Source organism: Vipera ursinii (assembly GCF_947247035.1).
Source record: "Vipera ursinii genome assembly, chromosome: 1".
Taxonomy (NCBI): Eukaryota; Metazoa; Chordata; class Lepidosauria; order Squamata; family Viperidae; genus Vipera; species Vipera ursinii.
In genome coordinates this window covers 36,148,281-36,170,798 of record NC_139512.1, presented here as the reverse complement: position 1 = coordinate 36,170,798, position 22,518 = coordinate 36,148,281, and the positions used below count along the sequence as shown (strand labels likewise).

Sequence of the window (22,518 nt, the reverse complement as noted above, 5' to 3'; positions counted from 1 at the left end):
AAACTGGGGTGTAGAATGGGCTAAGCCTCTCACACCTGTTTCAACTGCTGTACTTATTCCTAGGATAGCTAACAAGTGTATCACTAGAGGTACTCTTTTTGCACATGTCCTATGAGAGGAACAGGGAGGGCTTGTTCCCCATTAACAACACCCATCTTTGGGAAGAGGTGTACCAGAGTACAAGTTCCAGTCTAGTTAGTAGGCAAACATACATACGCATTTTCTCCACACAAGAAAAAGACTCCATCCTCTTCTAAACACACTGCCTTACTCATGGAAAAGGCATGAAATCTATGATTATACTCATTGCTCCAAACCTAGTTTTAGTTTAGGAATAACACACTTAGGTTTAGGAGCTGGGGTTGGCCTGGGGTGCACTCCCCACTGGGAAATAAGACCAGGAGTGGGTTTGCTCCGGTCCCTCTTTGCCGAGTATCTCCAGTGGCCCCAAAGCCTGGGCTTTACTTGTCCCTTCAGGTTCTTCAACAGCCCCTGAGCCTTCCTCTAGGGTGAAAGGAACTGTCTAACCATTCTCACAACATTTGGGACTACCATCCATGGCTTTGTTACCCAATAGGCCACTTGTAAATAGTATCCATAGCCATAGGAGATTCATGGTTGACAACCTGAAACGAGTCAATGTCCACTTTCTATGATTCCTATTCCACACTCACAGTCACAACAAGGGGGACAATTACAATTACAAGGTTACCATGTCCAGAGGATGGAGGGGATTAGGTGGAATTTGGGAAAGGACAGTATCAGTATTGGATGAATTACAAAGCCTAGTGTTATTTGCTAAATATAGTATCCACAATCCCAAGACTCCTAATAGACTCCAAAGAACCCACTCCCAGGGTGTTTCAAACATAAGTGTCCACAGAAGATACACACTTTCCTTGGTCACACTTAGTGATTTTAGGTGCAACACTTGTTACTTTGGGTGTGGGGTGATTCCAGAAGAAAAGGTTTCCAATGTAGCAGGTTACAATCAAAATAATTAAAATCACTAATGCCAGACACACTGTACCTATGACTATATATTGTCGGATTACCATTTCTCCAGATAGGTCCAGCCTACACCACACACACCATCCCTAGCACATTAACAATTGTTTTTCTCCTTCTTGTTTTCAGCCGTACATAGAGGGTCAGCTTCCGGAGTGACACCAGTAGGGCCTCTTCTGCCCCGTATGTTGCCTGCCCATTGCCGGTAGGGCAGTTATAGGGGGTGCTTCTTCAAGCGTAGCACTAGAGGATGGGTCTCGTCCTGCTCTGCCTCCCAACAGTCATCAGCTGCAAGCTTAACTCAGGTCCAGTGAATCCAAGACTTGGATTCTAACACTTTTACTGCTAGGGGAGAACACATGACCACAATATATGGGCCTTTCCATCTAGGTTTCAAGTTTTCCCCTTTCCAGTGTTTTACCCATACTTTGTCTCCCACTTGGATATTATGACTGGGAGTACTCAGAAATGGTGGGCTTAGGGACACACAATAGTGTTGGATTTCTTGTATTTGCTTATTTAACTCTCCCACCATTTGACTCACCCATGAGGTCCCTATCTGACTTAAGTTCCCTACATGATTTTTCAAATTAGTACTCATGAGGGGGAGGTCTTCCAAACATCATTTCATAAGGAGATAGCCTAATTCCCTTTTGAAGGGTGCATCTCACAGACCAAAGTGCTAGTGGCAATGCATCCACCCATTTAAGGTGAGTTTCAAGGCACACCTTAGTCACCTTTTCCTCTATTCTGCCTTGAGTAAGATTCTAGCCACTTCTCATGCATGTTTTGTCTTGGTAGGGAAACATTGAGGCCACTCAGTATAATTACACTCCATAACTAGCATTGCTTTATATAGTCCACATTTTGGCATTTCTAATACTACACAAGCTGTCATGTCAGGGTAGGAATGGCTATCTCGAGTTGCTCATAACCTTGCTTCTTTGTCAGCTGCTGTATTTCCTCGGGTTACATCATCCTGTCCCTTTTGATGTCCTTTACAGTGCATGACAGCTACTCTTTTAGGTCCCCACGCAGCTTTGATGCCTCTTTCAATCAAAAGAGGGTGTTTAATTTCTCTTCCTGCTGTTGTTAAAAGTCCTCTTTGTCTATAAACTGCGGCATGTACATGTAATGTGAGGAAGGCATATTTAGAATCTGTCCAAATATTTATACTTTCATTCTGTGCTCTTTCCAGTGCCCGTGTTAAAACCCAAAGTTCTGGTGCCTGAGCACTTGTGCCTCTTGGGAGTGGTCCACCTGGTCTGGGCAGTAAGGTGGCTGGATTCAGAGCATTTGTTTGCTTCAGTGTCACTTGAGGATTTTGGATGAGGAGAGCCTGATACTTATAAATTCTGGAGTTAGTCATCCATAAGTGTCCCTTTGTCTCTAATATTCCTCGAATTGCATGACTCGTATAGATTGTGGTTGGTTGTCCAAAGTCAATTTATTAGCTTCCTCTATCAGGAGAGCTGTGGCTGCCAGAATTTTAAGACAGTGTGGCCACCCTTTTGAAACTGCATCAAGTTGTGTTGACAAATAAGCTATGGGCTGTTGTCAGCTTCCCTTTTCTTGAGTCAGGACTCCAATAGCCACATTACTCTTTGAGTCCACATACAAATTAAAAGGTTTCTCAAGATTGGGAAGTCCCATGACTTTAAAGTCTCAAAAGCCTGTTTTTGTTCATGTGTCCAAACAAAAGGCTCCTTCCCCCCCCCCCCCTTTGTGGACTCATAGAGTGGTTTGGCTAGCAGGGCAAAATTCAGTATGCAATGGGGCGAGGGTAGGTTCTCTGCCTGAGACGAATAGGCACTGCCAGAGGCGTTACTTGGATGACTAGTGGTGCCTGGTGGGCTGCATAACCTGGCGGATTATCTTCTGCCCATAATTGGGGCACTCCAAATGCCTGCCACATATCAGGGACTTGAACTTCTTGGGCCACCATTAATCGCCACATCTCATCTGGCGGGTACTTCATTACAAGTGCCATTCTGTCTTCTTCAAATGACAACGTCTCTCCCATTTTTCATAGCAGGTCTCACCCCACCAAGGGAATGGGACACTCAGGCATATATATAGGAATTGATGTTCAATGTCCCTTCCATTTAGGGAACATTTCAGGGGCTTCAGAAAAGGGCGGCAATTTACAGAGCCATCAACTCCTTGTACCTTGATGACATCAGTAGAAAAGGGAGCCAATAACTTAGTAACTACAGATCTAGATGCCCCTGTATCTACTAGAAAGGTCACATTATTGTCCCCTATCTTCATTTGGACAAAGGGTTCAGGGGGGGCTTGACTTAACCCTGGTCCCCTTCAATTTTCAGGCCATTGTTCAGCAGCTGCCAACCCTATGGCCTCAACTTTTTCTTGAAATTGGCCTCAGCCTCTATTTTCTCTTTTTTTCTTTTCTTTTTTTCCCCACTTCTGGGTAAAGAACCCCTTCCTGTAGCCATTCCTTTGTCTGTATTCACAAACAAATTGCTTAATAAAGAGCAACAAAGGAATACTCACCAAACTCTGGTTGAGTTTGTTTGCACACAAATCTTCACTCAAAACAATATACAGTAACTCATTTATAATCCCAAACTTTTTCTCAACTTCTTTGTTTTAAACAAGGGTTGAATTACAATTCCTTCAATTCTCTTAGGTATTGTTTTCTATCAGTGTGTCCCACACACAGGCATAAAAACATTAAAAAAATAAAAATAAAATGACAACAAAACGCAACTCCAGAAAAATAAATAAAATAAACAAGATTAATAAGATATTCTGAGTTACTGAAATAGTTTTGTATCAAACTCTAATATCAACTCTTCGGTCTTAATATAAATTTAGTCAAATTCCAATTTAATCAGATTCCATTCAGATGGAAACAAATTTCCATTAAGTAGGTTAAAACATTAAATTTCACATCCATCCCAGCTTCCTCAAACCAGAATTCTAAACCGAAAAAAAAATAGTTAAAAAGATTAGACCCCCCTTTTCCTTTCTGTCTCTCTCACTCTTAAAGCAACAAAATTAGCAAGGGTGAGGAGACAGAAAAAGAATTATACAAAAATCTCACCACTAACAAAATAGTTTTCTCTTTTTTTACATGCATTTCCATGAATTCTCTCACACATCTTCCATGAGACTTTTCATGCAAACACTTATATTGCTTTTTCATTTCACTTTTTAATAAACAAAAGAAATTCTGCAGTTTACTGCTTCTTTCACAGTCTGTGGTGGGGGAGAAACTCTCTCTCACACACAGAGGATTAGCATATCCATACATTCACTTCCATTCAAACTGCTTGCATATACAATTTCACATACAGATATTTCATTTCATACTTTCTTCTGACAAATCAATAACTGATATTATAATTACAAGGAGCTGTTCAGAAGCCAATGAGCTCCCTTGTTTGTTGGTTGTTTTTTTTAATAAGGCCTTTTTATTTTATTATTAGACACAACACAGACACACAGACAAGACACTACCTCCACACTCCTCTAACAAAAATGGACTATATATTGCCTGGGATCCATCAGGCACATAAATTTCTTTTATTAACCTATATGTTTAGTACTTGACATAGCCAATTTTTAAAATTTCCATATTTTGAGCAAAATGCACTAGTGCTTTTAATAGGATTTCTTGGTGAGTTCCTTGGGCTCCTATCCCTTGAACTTGAGTAATGTCATTATCAACATCTGCGGGTTGAACTGGACTCACCACTGGCTGCTGGACTGGAACCACTGGTGGTGGGACTTGAGGCACAGGGTGATACACAGGGACATGGGGGAGGGGCGTATTTTCTTCATAGGGATCAGTTTTTGAAACTGGTATGGTTTCAATCTGACCCTTTTGTTTCCTTGACATCATCATCATCATCATCATCATCATCATCATCATCATAAAGTTGGAAGGGATCTTGGAGGCCATCCAGTCCACCCCCCTGCTCAGGCAGGAAACCCCACAACACTCCAGGCAAATGGCTGTCCAGTCTCCCCCCAAAAACCTCCAGTGTTGGAGCATCCACCACCTCTGGAGGCAGGCTGCTCCACTGGTTGTTCCACTAGGATTTCTATTCATTTGTGCCACACAGACCCGCAGGAATTCTACTCAGCATTTGCGGAGCCATTCAGGATTCTCCTTTACTACTATTTGCCACTGGTCAATATATTGATATTGATCTGGGGGTGTCCGAGGGACACTTCCTCCACCACCCATTTTCTAAGACACTGCCACTGACCTGTGGTGCCGGACGTTCCAACAGTCACCAACAGGAACTGCAATGGCTTAACCACCCACACAACACAACTCTGGGGTCACGTTAGGATGCGCTGATCCTGGACCCAGGGGGGTGATCAGGCCCCCTCTTCCACTCTTAGTGGGTCTATAGCCTCTACGTTCCACAATGAGTGGGCCTATTCCATCCACTTTTTTATAATGAGTGGGGCTACCATTTCTCAATATACTTGCCTCCAGGCGTCTTCTCTCTCTTCAGTCTCTGTTTGTGGGTGACTTATTGTTGTGATTCAGGGTCAGCCTGTGGGTTCGGCAGTTGGGTCGGACGAATCAGAGGAGGAGGGGGGTGTTGAAGACCTTGCTGAGGGGGTTGAAGATCTTGCTGATGATAGCCCTCAGGCAGGCCCCTCCCACTTGGTCACCATGAAGACCCAGCTGTGTGAGCCTGACAGTGTGGATGAAGATGACCCACAGCTGGCCCTGTTCAAGGACGCCCGACGCAGGAGGCAGTCAAGTAGGAGTAAACAGAGGAAGGCTGTGGGGCTTCTCGGAAGGAGGCAGAGAGAGGCCACGCCCTGAACTCTTTATAAAGGGAATGTTTGGGGAGGGCTGGTTTGCTGAAAGCAACCGCTCAGATAGTGTTTCAAAGCTCCTGTATCTTGGTTCATGTCTTGTTTGTTTTTTGTAGTAATAAATTTGGCAGACATCATTCCAGCCTCTTGCCGTTTATAAAGGGGTTGCCTTTTCTGCAGGGCCGGTAGCAGGCTGGTACAGAACACTTATTTTGATTCTGTTCAGGTTCTTGGATCGGTCGGATGTCCACCAAGTGCCCCCACGGTGCCCTCCGTCTCCTCTCGGAAGAAATCATCCGTGCCGGCTAAAGGACAACATGACGGCCCTGGCTGGGCACTGGGTGGTCCGTGCCGTCCTCAGCGAAACATCGCTCCAAGTTCCATCTGTAGGGTGCCAGAAAATGTTGCAGAATCAAGAGACTCAGACCTCGGAATCAAAAGAAGTTTGGTTTATTTTGCGCAAAAGGTTCAGAGCAAAAAGCAAAGGCAATGTCTGAAAACCTTGTCATGGAAAAGCAAGTACATATATAGTCTCCAAAAGTAGCAAAACACGGAAATGTAACTTATGAGCTCTGATTGGTTACATGAATTACAGGCCCCCTTCTAGCTCATTTCTAGCCCCTCTTTGCATTGCTAAATTGTTTTGCAATCTTGTCTCTTTGCTAGCATCTAGGTTTCCTCTACCATGTATGTGGTTAGCTACAAGTGAGACATATGTGATTAGCTGCAACTGCTAGCTGCAACTGCTAGCTTATTAGATGTGACCCACAGGTGAACTTGTGGTATGACATTTTCCATTTCCTTGTTCTTCTTCTAACTAATACACACATTTTTCTTCATGCCTCACTTTTGTGTCCTACCTCACATTTATGACATACAGCATTCACATGTATTCTTTGTATCTTTCTTTATATCCTGCCTCAAAAGAATCTTTATTTATTTCTTTCCTACCAAAGAAAGTTGGAAGTAAATCTTTTTATGTTTTTTTTCTTTTCTTTCTTGTACTTTCAGTTTTTTCTTTCCTGAGCTTTTTATTTTTTCATTTTTTTTCTGTTTATCTTTTAACCTTGCATTTAAAAAAAAACCACTTTGAAGTTTGGCAAATTTTACTGGACAAGATTGAAACTGATGTGCGAGTGGATTTTAAAACGACAGGCTACAAGAATGATACAGAAAAAGATACTACATTGAATATACAAATGAGACTGGCTGATATCTTAGTAATTAAAATAATATACAAATAACAAACCAAAAAAGTGACTTGGATAACTTTCCTATATTGGATTTATAAAAGAGACTACAAGTTTTGAAGAATTTTGTGAGAAAGGCCAAAAAAAAATGAAATCAATCTCTAGGACATGATTTGAAGGGCTGTTCAAGATTGTTAAAAGCAAAAGGAAGGAATATTTTATTTATTTTTTGTTTGTTTATATCCCACTTCTATAATTTTTATAAATAACTCAAGGCAGCAAACAGTAGCTGAAAAGAGGGATTCTGGATTGAAATTTATACATGGACTGAAATCTGTCTATACATTACAGAAGGCCCAGATCATGATCAATAGAGATCTGATGAAAAGTATGTGAGATACAGAAAGGAACAAGACAAAGGTGTCATTCATCACCTTTACTCTTTATCTTCGTTGTTGAAACTATTAAACAGAGATAATAGGCAATACAGTAAGAGGAATTACAAGTTAATGCGCATAAGTATAAGTTATGTGCTTTTGCAGATGATTTGGTTCTGACTCTACAAGTTCCATTGGATAACATTGAACATGTTATGAAGAAGCTTAAAATATTTGGAGAACTGGCAGAGATGAAAAGAAAAGAAATAAAAGACAAAGATGTTGGTAAATAACATGAATGAAGAAGATAAAAAAAATAGGAAAATAAAACAGGATTTAAGGTTGTGAAAGAGATAAGGTACCAGGGTTGTGTGTGATTCTCTCTAATAAAAATTTTAGATTGTATAAAAATAATTACGTTAAAATTTGGAATGAGATAATAATAATAATAATAATAATAATAATAATAATAATAATAATAATAATAATAATAATAATAAAGTTGGAAGGGACCTTGGAGGTCATCTAGTCCAACCCCCTGCTCAGGCAGGAAACCTTATACCATTTCAGGCAAATGGCTGTCCAGTCTCTTCTTAAAAGCCTCCAGTGTTGGAGCATTCACCACCTCTGGAGGCAGGTTGTTCTACTGGTTAATTGTTCTAACTGTCACGAAGTTTCTCCTTAGTTCTAGGTTGCTTCTCTCCTTGACTAGTTTCCATCCGTTGCTTCTTGTCCTGCTTTCAGGTGCTTTGGAGAATAGCTTGACTCCCTCTTCTTTGTGGTAGCCCCTGAGATATTGGAACACTGCTATCATGTCACCCCTCACCCTTCTCTTCATTAAACTACACATACCCAATTCCAGCAACCGTTCCCTATATGTTTTAGCCTCCAGTCCCCCAATCATCTTTGTTGCTCTTCTCTGTACCCTTTCTAGAGTCTCGACATCTTTTTTACATCGTGGTGACCAAAACTGGATGCAGTATTCCAGGTGTGGCCTTACCAAAGCATTGTAAAGTGGTATTAGTACTTCACTTGATCTTGATTCTTTCCCTCTGTTAATGCAGCCTAGCATTGTGTTGGCTTTTTTGGCAGCTGCAGCACACTGCTGGCTCATATTGAAGTGATTGTCTACTAAGACTCTGAGATCCCTCTCACAGTTACTACTATTGAGCAAGGTACCACCTATACTATACCTATGCATTTGATTTTTCCTGCCTAAATTTAGAACCTTACTTTTTTCACCATTGACTTTCATTTTGTTAGATAGTGCTCAGTGTTCGAGTCTGTCCAGATCCTTCTGTATCTTAAGCCTATCTTCTGGAGTATTGGCTATTCCTGCCAGCTTGGTGTCGTCTGCAAATTTGATGAGTTCCCCATCTATCCCATCATCCAAATCATTAATGAAGATATTGAAGAGCACTGGGCCCAGAACAGAGCCCTGTGATATGCATTAAAGGGGGGAACTGGATCTGTGGACCAGAGGAATACTGTGGATATAATATACTTGGACTTCAGTAAGGCATTTAATAAAGTAGACAACAACCTACTACTTGATAATATAGAAAAATGTGGGTTACACAGCATCACCACCAGATGGATTCATAGCTGGTTGACCGGACGAACTCAGCATGTAGACCTCAATGGAACTGCATCTACATGGAAGGGAAGTGTGTAGTGGGGTGCCCCAAGGCTTGGCCATTAGGTTGGCCATTAGGCGGTGGCCAATAGATTTAAAGGAACCCATTCCCACTCTCAAATCATCCAATGATCTTCTTGGAGACAAGGAGTCTGGCTGAGTCAGTGACCGTTACACAGACACACCAATTGAGCAACCTTAAGCAGCATTCAAACAGACACGTGAAACAGTTTAAGTAAAATCCCAATACATTACAATTACTATTACTATTACTATTACTATTACTACTATTATTATCATATGCAGATGATACCACTCTAATGGCAGAAAGTGAAGAGTGAACTAAAGAGCCTCTTAATTAGCGTGAAAGAGGAAAGTACAAAAGTTGATTTGAAACTCAACATTAAAAAAACCAAGATCATGGCATCCAGTCCCATCATTTCCTGGCAAATAGAAGGGGAAGAAATGGAAACAGTGACAACTTTTATTTTCTTGGGCTCTAAGGTCATTGCAGATGGTGACTGCATCCAAGAAATTAAAAAATATTTGCTCATTGCAAGGAAAGCTATGGCAAACCTAGATGCCATATTAAAAAGCAGAGACATCACCTTGCTGGCAAAGGTCCATATAGTCAAAGCTATGGTTTTCCAAGTAGAGAGTTGGACCATAAGGAAGGCTGAGCCCTGCAAGAATTGATGCTTTCAAATTGTGGTGTTGGAGAAGACTCTTGAGAGTCCCTTGGACTGCAAGGAGATCAAATCTGTCAATTCTAAAGGAAATCAACCCTAACTGTTTTTTGGAAGGACAGATACTTTATTTGAGGAATCTCAAATACTTCCTCAAATACATTGGCCAACAAATGAGAAAAAAGAACTCATTTGAAAAAAAATCCTGATGTTGGGAAAAATTGAAGGCAAAAGGAGAAGGAGACAGCAGTGGATGAGATGGTTAGATAGTACCATTGACACAGTGGGGATGAATTTGGGCAGACTCCTGGACACAGTGGAGGACAGAGGAGGGAGTTGACTTGCTGTGGTCCATAGGAACATGAAGAGTTGGACATGACTTAGCAACTGAACAACAACAAAATAAAGGTTAATTCTGATTTTAAGAATCATTCTATTAGGCAGCCAATTGTATATATGTGGCTGAAATATAAAAGAACAACAAATACCAACAAAGAAGAAAAATAACAGCTCTTAAAAGAAACCAGCATGGCTGCATAAAGAACTCTCTGATAAATTGAAACATAAAAAGTATAAGGACAAGTATAAGAAGTGGAAAGAGGGGCACATAACTAAGGCAGAATATCAGCAAATAGCCCGTGCCTGCAAAGATGAAGTGAGGGAAGCTAAGGCTCAAAATGAACTAAGGATTGCGACCAAAGTCAAAAATAACAAAAAAAGCTTCTTTCAACATATAAAAAACAAGAAAAAACTTTAGGAAATGATTGGTCCATTAGTGGGGGAAAGTGGCAAGAAGGTGACAAGCAACAGGGAGAAAGCAGAACTATTTAACTCGTTTTTTGCATTTGTCTTTACACAAAGGGAAAAAACAGTTCAACATACCAAAAACAGTGCCATAAAAAACAGAATAGAAACCCAAGTTAAGATAGGCAAGAAAATGGTAAATGAGCACCTGTCCAGCCTAAACGAGTTCAAATCACCAGGACCAGATGGATTACACCCCAAGGTTCTCAAGGAACTGGCAGACGTGATCTCAGAACCACTGAACTATATTTTTCAAAGGTCCTGGAGCATTGGTGAACTACCAGAGGACTGGAAGAGAGCTGATGTAGTTCCCATCTTCAAAAAAGGGAAAAAAACAGATCCAGGAAACTACAGACCTATCAGCCTGACCTCAATACCTGGGAAGATTCTGCAAAAGATAATCAAACAATAAATCAGTGAACACCTTGATGCAAACAAAGTCATTACTAAAAGCCAATATAGGTTTGTCAAAAACCAATTATGCCAAACAAATCTTATTGCATTCTTTGACCAAGTGACAAAATTAGTGGACCAGAGGAATGCTATAGATATAATTTACTTGGACTTCAGTAAGGCATTTGATAAAGTAGATCACAACCTACTACTTGATAAGATAGAAAAATGTGGGTTAGATAGCATCACCACCAGATGGATTCGTAGCTGGCTAACCGGCCGTACTCGGCCTGTGGTTCCTCAATGGAACTGCATCTACATGGAAGGAAGTGTGTACTGGGGTGACCCAGGGCTCTGTTCTGGGCCCAGTGCTCTTCAACATCTTCATCAACGATTTGGATGAGGGGATAAATGGGGAACTCATCAAATTTGCAGAAGACACCAAGCTAGCAGGAATAGCCAATACTCCAGAAGATAGGCTTTAGATACAGGAGGATCTGGATAGACTCGAACACTGGGCATTATCTAACAAAATGAAATTCAATGATGAAAAAAGCAAGGTTCTACATTTAGGCAGGAAAAATCAAATGCATAGGTATAGTATAGGTTGTACCTTGCTCAGTAGTAGTAACTGTGAGAGGGATCTCGGAGTCCTAGTGGACAATCACTTCAATATGAGCCAGCAGTGTGCTGCAGCTGCCAAAAAAACCAACACAATTCTAGGCTGCATTAACAGAGGGATAGAATCAAGATCATGTGAAGTACTAATACCATTTACAATGCCTTGGTAAGGCCACACCTGGAATACTGCATCCAGTTTTGGTCACCACGATGTAAACAAGATGTCGAGACTCTAGAAAGAGTACAGAGAAGAGCAACAAAGATGATTGGGGGACTGGAGGCTAAAACATATAGGGAACGGTTGCTGGAATTGGGTATGTCTAGTTTAACAAAGAGAAGGGTAAGGGGGGACATGATAGCAGTGTTCCAATATCTCATGGGCTGCCACAAAGAAGAGAGTCAAGCTATTCTCCAAAATGCCTGAAGGCAGGACAAGAAGCAATGGATGGAAACTAATCAAGAAGAGAAGCAACCTGGAACTAAGGAGAAACTTCGTGACAGTTAGAACAACTAACCAGTGGAACAACCTGCCTCCAGAAGTGGTGAATGCTCCAACACTGGAAGTTTTTAAGAAAAGACTGGACAGCCATTTGTCTGAAATGGTATAGGGTTTCCTGCCTGAGCAGGTTGTAGTAGATGACCTCCAAGGTCCCTTCCAACAACTACTTCTTCTTCTTCTTCTTCTTCTTCTTCTTCTTCTTCTTCTTCTTATTATTATTATTATTATTATTATTATTATTATTATTATTATTATTATTATTATTATTATTATTATTATTATTATATTGGTTACTAAGGTACCATTATGGCTATCACCGCTGAACAGGAAGGAGATGTTAAAGGAATAAAAAAGGATGACATATCATGATCTATTGATATGGGAAGAGAAACCTAAGTTAAAAATGGGGCCACAGTTAGTAAGTGATGGATTTAATTGTGTTTGACTTAATTATTATAGAATATTTAAACTGGATAAAAGGCTTTGTTTTTACTGGAGACAAATCAGAATTGAAACTGAGTTTATGTTCTGGGGAATTTGATTTTCAAAGTCTATAAAATGTTAATTAGGATGAACTGGAAGATGAATATATTAAGGACTGTATGGTAGAATGGGTGAAAAACTTTGGTCATAATAGAATGCTGGATCAATGGAAAAAATGTGTGGGCTAATGATTAAAGTTTACTTTGAATTACAGTTTGAAAGCAAACTTTTACAAAATGATGTAAAATGATGTACCAATGCCATTTGACTCCAGACAGACTGTCAAGCATGTATAAAGCAGACATGTCAAACACAAGGCCAGCGGCCCAGATCTGGCCTGAAATGTGGTTCCCTCCAGCCCGGGGACCTGCTCTGGAAAGAGCAAAGGACTGGTCAGATGCACCTCGGCCTAGCCCAGGCTAACCGGGCGCTGATCTACAACCTGGTTGCGTCCATCAAAGCCAGAACACGCCCAGCCTTAAATCCACAGGGCAGCCCTGTCCTGGGTGCGTGCACAGAGTCCAGCATCCCTGCTGGCTGTCTTGTCTTGCAGGCTGATTTCACCCAGGACGCCAGCACTGCCGTCTCCTGTGCACACACACGGGGAGCATGGCAGAGGTGGCGAGGCAGCTCCTTACTGGTTCCAGTCGATCTTAGGCTGAGTGCATTCTGGCTTTGATGGATGCAAACAGGTTGTAGATCAGCACCGCCCCCCCCCCCCACTAGCACCTCCTGCCTCACAGCCATGAGGCTTTCCATTCACTGGGACAGACCCCCCCCCATACACACACAGGATAGCAAGACCAGGGGAAACATGGCAGCGCTGGCAATCTCTCTCCCTCCCATCACCCCTTCCTTAGCGTGGAGGAAGGAAAGAGATGAGAATGAGAGAAGGAAGGGGGAAAGTGTAGCGGAGAGGGGAGTTGGAGGAATCGGCGCTGGCTGAGAGTGGGGCGGGGCTCTCGGTGAGGGCTTTTTAAAGGGGAAGAGGAGATTGACTGGGGGAAGAAGATTTTATTTTCTCTTTTCTGGAGAGACAAGCCAAGAGGAGGGAGAGTGAGGTAGGAAGTTTATTCTCTGGAGAGAGAATAAAAAGCCTTTTCACCAGCTTTCAGAACAACAGAAAAAAAGAGGTGTAGCCGTATATATGAAAGAGACAATAGATTCTAAAATGATTTATTCAGATGGAAGAATTGTGATGGTAGAAATATATCTACATCAAAAACAAAAATTGTTGGTAGTAATCTACACACCAAATAATAAACGGGAAGAATTTTATCAAAATCTCCATAGAAAAATAACAGAAATGGAGTATCAAAATATTTGCTTAGTAGGAGACTTCAATGTAATAGTAGAGTAGATGGAACATTAGACTATAAAAGTAGCAAAACAGGAAAAAGTGGAAGAAAAAGATTTTTTGTTAACATGATAGAAGAAATTGGATTACAAATGTTTGGAGGGAAATCAATCTAGGAAAATTACAATACACATTTTAATCAAACAGTCCTAAATCCTGATCCAGAATTGACATGATTTGGATGATATCTGAACTGAGGACAAGTATGCAGGAAACTGAGGTAGAACTAAGTTCATGGACAGATCACAACCCCTTAAAAGTGACATGGAGAGGAATACCAAAAAATCAAGATGGACTTTGAACCAATCTATATTAAAAGAAAGAGAATTTATAGAACTAGCAAAAAAGGAAATGGAGTTTTTCTTCAAAGAAAATAAAAAAGAAGATACAACATTACAAAATGTATGGGGTACAGCCAAAGTATGCATACTTTAAAGGTATATAGCTATAACATACATGGCAAAAAAACAAAGAAACAGAAAAGACAGCAATATATACTATTAAGAGAAAAATTTGAAAAACTAGAATCAGAACTGCAAATGAATCCGCAAAAGAAAATTCTGAAAAGAGAAATGGAAACAATAAAACACAAACTAAATCTGTTGGATTCAGAAAAATTGGCACAGCAAATAAAAAGAGCAAAACATTTTTTTTAAAAAAAAATGCAAATAAACCAGGAAGATGGTTAGCTTATAAACTTAAAAAAACAGAAGGAGAAGAAAATGATAAATAATTTAGTAGATGAAAAAGGTTGTCTACAATTTAAAAATGAAAAAATAAAAAAAGATAATTAAAGAATATTACAAGAAACTATATGACATACTGTAGAAGAAATTCCAAGAGAGAGAATGATCCAATATCTGGAAGAAAATAACCTTCCAAAAATTCCAGAAACCTGTAAGATTATGTTAGAGGAAAAAATAACAATGATGGAAATAACAGAGGCCACAAGGAAACAAAAAATGAGAAAACACCAGGGCAGATAAACTACTGGCAGAATTACAGTATATAAAGCTTTACAAGATAGATTAAGTAAACTGTTGAAAGATGTTTGCAAAACTTTTGGTGGAGGTTAAACTCTCAAATACATGGATAGAAGCAAATATTACCTTAATACCAAAAGAAGACTCAGATTTGAGACAGATAAAAAATTATACACCGATGTCGTTACTGAATGTGGATTATAAAATTTTTACTTCAACAATGACAGACACTGAAAAGATACTTAAGTGAATTCATACATTCAGACCAAAACTAATTAAGAAAATGTATAATTTTCTATTAACTTTGAAAGTGGAAAGCGAACAAGTTAAAAAAACAATGATAAGATGAGTGAAAAATTTTGGTTATAATATAGAATTAGAATAATGGCAAAATTTATGGGAAAGAAATTACAAACTGACAATGTCAACTTCCTACAAAGAAAATTTATATAAAATGTTCTATAGATGGTGTAATATATGTGAGTTTAAACACTGTTCAATGTAAGAAATGCAAGTGACAGCTCTTTTGACAGCTGACAGCCACACACGCGGTTTCCGATGACAGCTCCACAAGCGGCTACAGTTGATAGCTGAATCTGACAGCTGCGCACACGGTCCGTGCGGATTGGAGGAAACCGAAACGGTGGGAAATATCCTAAGGCTGGGATTGGATAGAGACTCGCCGGCGTCTCTATATAAGGGGGGTTCACACTTGCTTGTCGTTCCTGTGAGGCAATAAACAGCTTTTTGAGTTGAAGCCTGCTGTCCTCTTTCTATACCGGGAACCTGCTGCAAACATTACAGATGGCACTTGCCACAAGCAAGATTAGCAAAAATTTTTAAAAACATGTCAGATAGATATTGGAAATGTAAACATATGTATTGTTAGTTGCAAAGTCGTGTCTGACTCATCACGACCCCATGGACAATGTTCCCCCAGGCCAGGGGTTGGCAACCTTAAACACTCAAAGAGCCACTTAGACCTGTCTCCCAGAGGAAAAAAAACACTGGGAGTGGCAAAATGTGTGCGCGTACATGTGCATGCACGCGAGGGGGGCAACTTAATTGAAGAGTTTAATTAAAAAGAAATAGAGGCTGCTGTGCATGAGTTCTCTCTCTCTCTCTCTCTCCAATTTTCTTGAAGAGATCTCTGGTCCTCCCTATTCTATTGTTTTCTTCTATTTCTTTGCATTGTTCATTTAAGAAGGCATTCTTATCACTTCTAGCTATTCTCTGGAATTCTGCATTCAACTGGGTGTATCTTTCTTTTTCTCCCTTGCCTTTCGCTTCCCTTCTTTCCTCAGCTATTTGCAAAGCTTCCTCAGACAGCCATTTTGCTTTCTTGCATTTCTTTTTTTTGGGGATGGTTTTAGTTGCTACTTCTTGTACAATGTTGCGAATGTTATATACTGGGTTCGTTGCTTGATTGACGAGACGAGGCGAGTGAGTTTAGCAAGAATCATTCTTTATTTGGTTGCAGGAACTGAACTGGGAAACAGGGCTGCAAATGCAGCTATTTATACCCTGGCCTCTAGGTGGTGGCCAATAGGCTTAAAGCAACCTATTGCCGTCCTAGAGGCAGCCAATGGCGGCACTGGAGACGGGTTGTCTGAGGAGCTGGGAGCCGTTAGCCAGCTTCCCTGCTTAAACAACCTTCCAGCAATTGACCCCATGTGATACTCTTTAGTAAGACAAAAACCCAATACATTACAGCGAAACTCCATCGATAGTTCTTCAGGCACTCTGTCTATCAGATCTAATTCCTTAAATCTGTCACCTCTACTGTATATTCATCAGGGATATGATTTAGTTCATACCTGAGTGGCCTAGTGCTTTTCCCCACTTTCTTCAGTTTAAGCTTAAATTTTGCAATGGGAAGCTCATGATCTGAGCCACAGTCAGCTCCTGGTCTTGTTTTTCCTGACTGTATAGATGTTCTCCATCTTTGTCTGCAGAGCAGATAGTCAATCTGATTTCTGTGTTGACCATCTGGTGATGTCCATGTGTACAGCCGTCTCTTGGGTTGTTGGAAAAGAGTGTTTGCTATGACCAAATATGTATTAGCAAATGTAAACTCAGACAGCATGTTTGTTGAATAAATATTACTGAATATATGGGGAAAAACTTTTTTAAAATAAAAAAAATGAATTGGCAGAGATGGCAAAACCAACTGCATTGCATTGCTTTGAGATAATACTTTGGACAATTTCATAAGACAATGGAAGCCATTTGTGGAGTTTCTGCAACTTGAATACAATAATGGATTGTTAATAGAGGGCTTTGAAGATTACTTTATTTTGGAGGGATATAAGTTAACAGTTTTTTTTAATAACTAACAGACATTGAGTTGACTTGATTGATATATATTAGATTTCTATAGTTGAGATATTTCTTAAGTAACTGTGATGTAAATAGTCATATATCAAATATATTTAGACGAGAAGGTCCATAATTATTTGTAGCCCTACTGTGTAAGGGGGGAGGAATATACTAGATTCACTTGAGATATATTTTTCAGCATTCAATCAGGGTGGACAATGTATGTCTATTCTACGAATGCTGTGAACAGTTCTTTCTTTTTTTCTTTTTTTCTTGTAATTTTTGGCTTTTTTTTACTGAGTTTGTAATTATTCTTTTTATATGTGATATCCTATATTTGAAATAAAAAATGAAATGGAAAACAAATTAAAAGATAGCAAATATATCCAATACATTTTCTTTATTTTGAACCAGTTTTTTTATCTTTTTAATAGTAAAATTTAATAAAACTACTATTAAATATTTTGAATTTGAAGCTCTCGTTCATTACTTAAGCTCTCAACCCTAACCCTGTACCAGTACCCTCTAATGTAGGGGAGAAGAGTAACTCAGATCAGATATTAGTTTTCAGGTTGCTTCTCTACTGTTTTTTGAAAACTTAAAATGGATGCAGGTAGCCCCTGACTTAACTATCATAGTTAAGCCCAAAATTTCCATTGCTAAGCAAGGCAGTTGTTGAGTGAATTGGACCCCATTTTATCATGATTGTTAAGTGAATCATTGCAAATAAGTGAATCGTGCAGTCGTTAAGTGAATCTGGCTGCCTCCATTGACTTTGCTTGTTGGAAGCCTCCTGGAAAAGTTACAACACACACACACACACACACACACACACACGGGACAGTGCAACTTGAAAAACAGCTGCAAGATTTGGGTTTGGCTAGCCTAAAGAAAAGAAGGATTGGGGCGACATGATAGCAATATTCCAGTATTTGAGGGGCAGCCACCAAGAAGAGGGGATTTATTCTCCAAAGCAACAGAGGGCAGGACGAGAAACAGTGGTTGGAAACTGACCAAGAGAGAAGCAACCTGGAATTAAGAAGAAACTTCCTAACAGGGAGGAGAATTAACCAGAGGAACAGTTTGCCTTCAGAAATCACTGGAGGCTTTTAAGGAGTGACTATAGTCACTTGGGCTAGACAGTCACTTGTCTGAAATGGTATAGGTTCAGTTGCTTGAGCAGGGGGGTGGACTAGAAGATCTCCAAGGTCCCTTCCAGTTCTATTCTATTCTAAATACATGCCAGGTGCCAGGTGCCTGAATTTTGATCATGTGAGCATGGGGATGCTGCAACGGTCATAAGTGTGAAAACGCAGCCTAAGTCACTTTTTTCAGTCTGCTGTCACTAAATGAATGATTGTAAGTCAAGGACCACCTACTGTATACAGTAGTTGGTTTGGCTCTAGCAGGAAGTCATCAGGCAGACTTTTTGACTTTAATGCCTCCAAAACACACAATTTAATGAGGCCAGATTTAAGCACTACTTTAATAAGATGGGCAGGTGAATAAGTTTTATTTACACGTTGCTTTTTAGTCTCAGGTAATGATAAAGTGAAGATGAGCCTCTGATATACTTTCCTGTCTCAGGAAGGGGTTCGTTATTAGGTTAGGTTATGTAACATGTTGTTTAACATGTTCATTACACAATCATCTACCACACACAGCCTAAGTACTTAGCTTGGTCTTCCTTGACCTATCACCCTTCAGAGACAAAGGATTAAAACTCCTACCACTTCCAGTCAGCAAGAGAGGATGGGAATGATGTGTGAGATACTTGGAGAAATCTAAATTAGCTTATTTCACAAATCAAACAGCACACAACCTTCCAGAATTACAAACCCCCTGCTACATTCACTTAAGCCTGTAAGAAATAAAAAGGGGTTCCAATATAGCCAAGAGAGACAAGTGATTGGACACACAATAGGTATAGAATATGCCTTAGACGCTATGCAGAATTTTGAATTTGAGTCAATCCATTTCAAAATAAATATTTTTGACACATGCCTCTGCCTACTAAATAAGGCAGATGGAATTAAGAGAACGAGTTGCCTCTTGGGAAACAATATGGTTTAACGATGTTGCCCCAGGCAGGAATTTTACACAATACCTTTTGGTGGACCAAAGGAGAACTGACTTCATAAAAAAAAAAAAGATGGGTGGTAGGTGAAAGGAATTTATACAACCCTCCTTCAATCAATAAAAAAAATCAGGCTTGGTGCCAGTTCAGAAAGGACTTTGACTGCATAGTGTGTAGTCATCTAACCTGAAAGATAAGGGAAGCTATGGTGCCAGTAGTCAGAGAAGGACCTGTGGTCTAATCCAGAGATCCCCAACCTTTTGGGCACCAGGGTCCAGTTCCATGGACAAAGGTTTTTCCACAGACTGGAGAATGCATGGTTTGTGTGCTGCCTGCATCCCATGGATGGGGCTTTGCTTGTTTGTGTGGACCGGTTGCTGGCATGCTGCGCCCCAGTACCAGTCCACAGAACGGGGGTTGGGGATCCCTGGTCTAATCCCTAGCTGGGTGACCATGAATATTCAGATGAATCACCCCTCCCCCCAGAACTTCTGTGCAGTAAAACAAAATGGATTGAGAACCGCATAGAATAATGAGCTTTCTGGAGGAAGAAGACTGGATAAAAATGAAATCATGTTATTTATTTTAAAAAGGTAGCAAACCCCATCATTATTTCATCTATACCCTTTGGTGTTGTTCAACTAGATCCAGTAATCATCTCACATAATAAAAGTAGGGTTTCAAAATGTATCAAGGAATTTATTTGTGACAAAAATAGTCCAAAAAGAGGGAGAGTAGAATGCGGGAGAAAGGTTAGATCCATTTTTAAAATGGTCCATTTTAAAGGGCTGAGGAGGAAATAAGAAAAAAAAAGGGGGGTTATAGTTCCTTAAGGGATAATGTATCTGCTGTTTTGCTTTTTTTTCAAAATCTGATAATAAACCAGCCTTGCTACATTAGGGAATCCTTTTTTTTCTAAAAGTGCCCTGAGAAGCTCTGACTCAGTTGTAACTCCTTTATATATTTTTAATTATTTTGCTAACAGTAGCTTGGCAGGTTTAGTTGTTTCGCATGACCGCAACAGAGAGGAATCCTTGTGCCCACTAGAGTTCTCTTGGCTACCCCATAGTCCACAAAAAAGCACCTTATTACGATCAATCCTTTTGCAGATTCAGCTGTGAAGGAAGCAGAATCTATATTAGAAAAGGGCTTAAAGTCGTCAACATCTCTATTTCGATGCCTCAGATTCTCTCTCTCTCTCTCTCTCTCTCTCTCTCACACACACACACACACACACACACACACACAAACACACACACATATCCTAACCCGGAAAAATTATCCTGAGCAACGGCAGTACCTAGCCCATCATAGGATATACAACTAAGCAGGTTTGAAGCTGGTCAGTCCATGAATAAGGAATCCAGGATTCTGTATTAGTTGGGAAGCTGCAAAGATGTCCTGGAACGGGACGCGGCAAACCAGTCCCTCCTTGATGCTGAGGAAATTATTAAGGCTCTTCACAGGCACCAGAAGACAAATTCGATTACAGAATTTGCAAGGGGGGGGGAAGGAGGGGAAAGAGAAATCCAGCCGCGCTCACTTGTCCTCCCAAGCGATCGAACCGGCCGCCAACTGGGAATAAACTGCAACACTTTTAAGAAAGGTGGACGAGCGCCTCCACCTCTCCAGAAGAAGCGCCCTTTTCGGTTTTTTCGAAACGTTAAGCCATTGTCTTAGTCCTAACTTACCCAAAATCTCCTTCCTCCGTTGCGTATGGGGCTGGTCAGTGTAAACCCACTCGAAATCCCGGCGGGTGACCCGGTTGCCCATCCCTGCGCCAAGCTAAGCAGGCTCGCCTCCGGTGCTGAACAGAAAAGCGCGCCCCAGCCAGGCACTTTATATCAGCCCGGAGCAGTCTGGAAACAGACCCCGCCCCGCCCCGCCCTCGCCCGCTTCAGCCACCGAGCTCCGAGAGCTGCCCAGCTCACTTGGTTTTCCGAACGGAGTTACGGTAGTTTCCACTTTGGATTCAGGAGAGCCGGCGCGGCGCAACCATTTGCTGCCGCCTTCGCTGGCTGGTCCGAGCCCGCCGGCTTCCTTAGGCGCAGGATGGTGAACGTTCACCGTTGCAGGGGTCTTCAAACTTGGCCCTTTTATGACTTGTGGACTTCAACTCCCAGAATTCCTCAGCCAGGCACACTAGCTGAGGAATTCTGGGAGTTGAAGTCCACAAGTCATAAAAGGGCCAAGTTTGAAGACCTCTGCTTTAGAGCAACTGGTCCTGGTCCACACCAAGCAGGAGGCTCTTGGGCTGGGCAATTTTGGAGGAACATGGTCTCTCTCTCTCTCTCACGCGCGCGTGTGCGTGCGTATGAGAAGAAGAAGAAGAAGAAGAAGAAGAAGAAGAAGAAGAAGAAGAAGAAGAAGAAGAAGAAGAAGAAGAAGAAGAAGAAGAAGAAGAAGAAGAAGAAGAAGAAGAAGAAGAAGAAGAAGAAGAAGTAGTAGTAGTAGTAGTTTTTATTGATTAGCCCTTGGGTCATATCAAAGTGTAAAGTTCCAGCAACAAATTGTTACTAAAATTTGATAAAAGCAATTTAAAATGGAATTTGATAAAATACAATTTAAAATGGAATTAGAATAAAATACTGAACACTGGGCGCTATCTAACAAAATGAAATTCAACGGTGAAAAAAGGTTCTACATTTAGGCAAGAAAAACCAAATGTACAGGTATAGTATAGGGCAGGGGTCAGCAACCTGAAACAGTGAAAGAGCCTGTCGGGACCGGTTCCGTCACCCAAAAAAAAAACCCTGGGAGCTGTAAAATGTGTGCATGCTGTAAAATGTGAGCCTAAGACAAGACATGCACCAGCCCTGCCCCCGTCCACCTCTGCTATGGATGGCTCTGCCATCCTGGCTATTCCTCCCCTCAGAAAAGACTGCTCCCCCCCCCCCGCCCTGCGGTTTCCCTCTCTGGAACTTTCTTCTTTCCGCCTTTTGGCGTGAAGGTTCCAAGGGAGTGGAGGAGGAGGCTGATGGGGAGAAGGAGCTGCTGTGGCAAATCTTCCGAGGCTTTGTGAAAGAGGGAGGCGGTGGTGGGATTAAAATAAAAAGGGCAGGGGGAGGTTGAGGAAACCCAGCAGAAGCCTACATCAGAGGGTGAGCAAGAAAGGCAAGATCGGGGAGAGGAAGAAAGCTTTTGGGGCTTGCCCAGCAGGCAGCTGCTCCCCGCTCTCAGAAATCGCCACGGCAGGAGTGGAAAGAATCAGGGGAACGCCTCTCTCCCCAGTCTACCAAGCAAATAAAAGTTGAATGCAGCGGCTGGCAAGCAGGGACC

General features: G+C 41.0%; 1 protein-coding gene across 1 annotated transcript in view; it reads right to left on the bottom strand.

Moving 5' to 3' along the window:
• DEGS2 (delta 4-desaturase, sphingolipid 2) overlaps nt 1-21,012 on the bottom strand; it is a gene marked incomplete at both ends in the record, with an annotated part of 56,597 nt that extends 35,585 nt beyond the window's left edge. The window contains one exon of the mRNA XM_083353619.1: nt 20,931-21,012. Within this exon, the coding sequence (XP_083209745.1) occupies nt 20,931-21,012 (82 nt within the window). The remainder of the gene's footprint in view (nt 1-20,930) is intronic.
• Between the last annotated feature and the right edge of the window lie 1,506 nt (nt 21,013-22,518).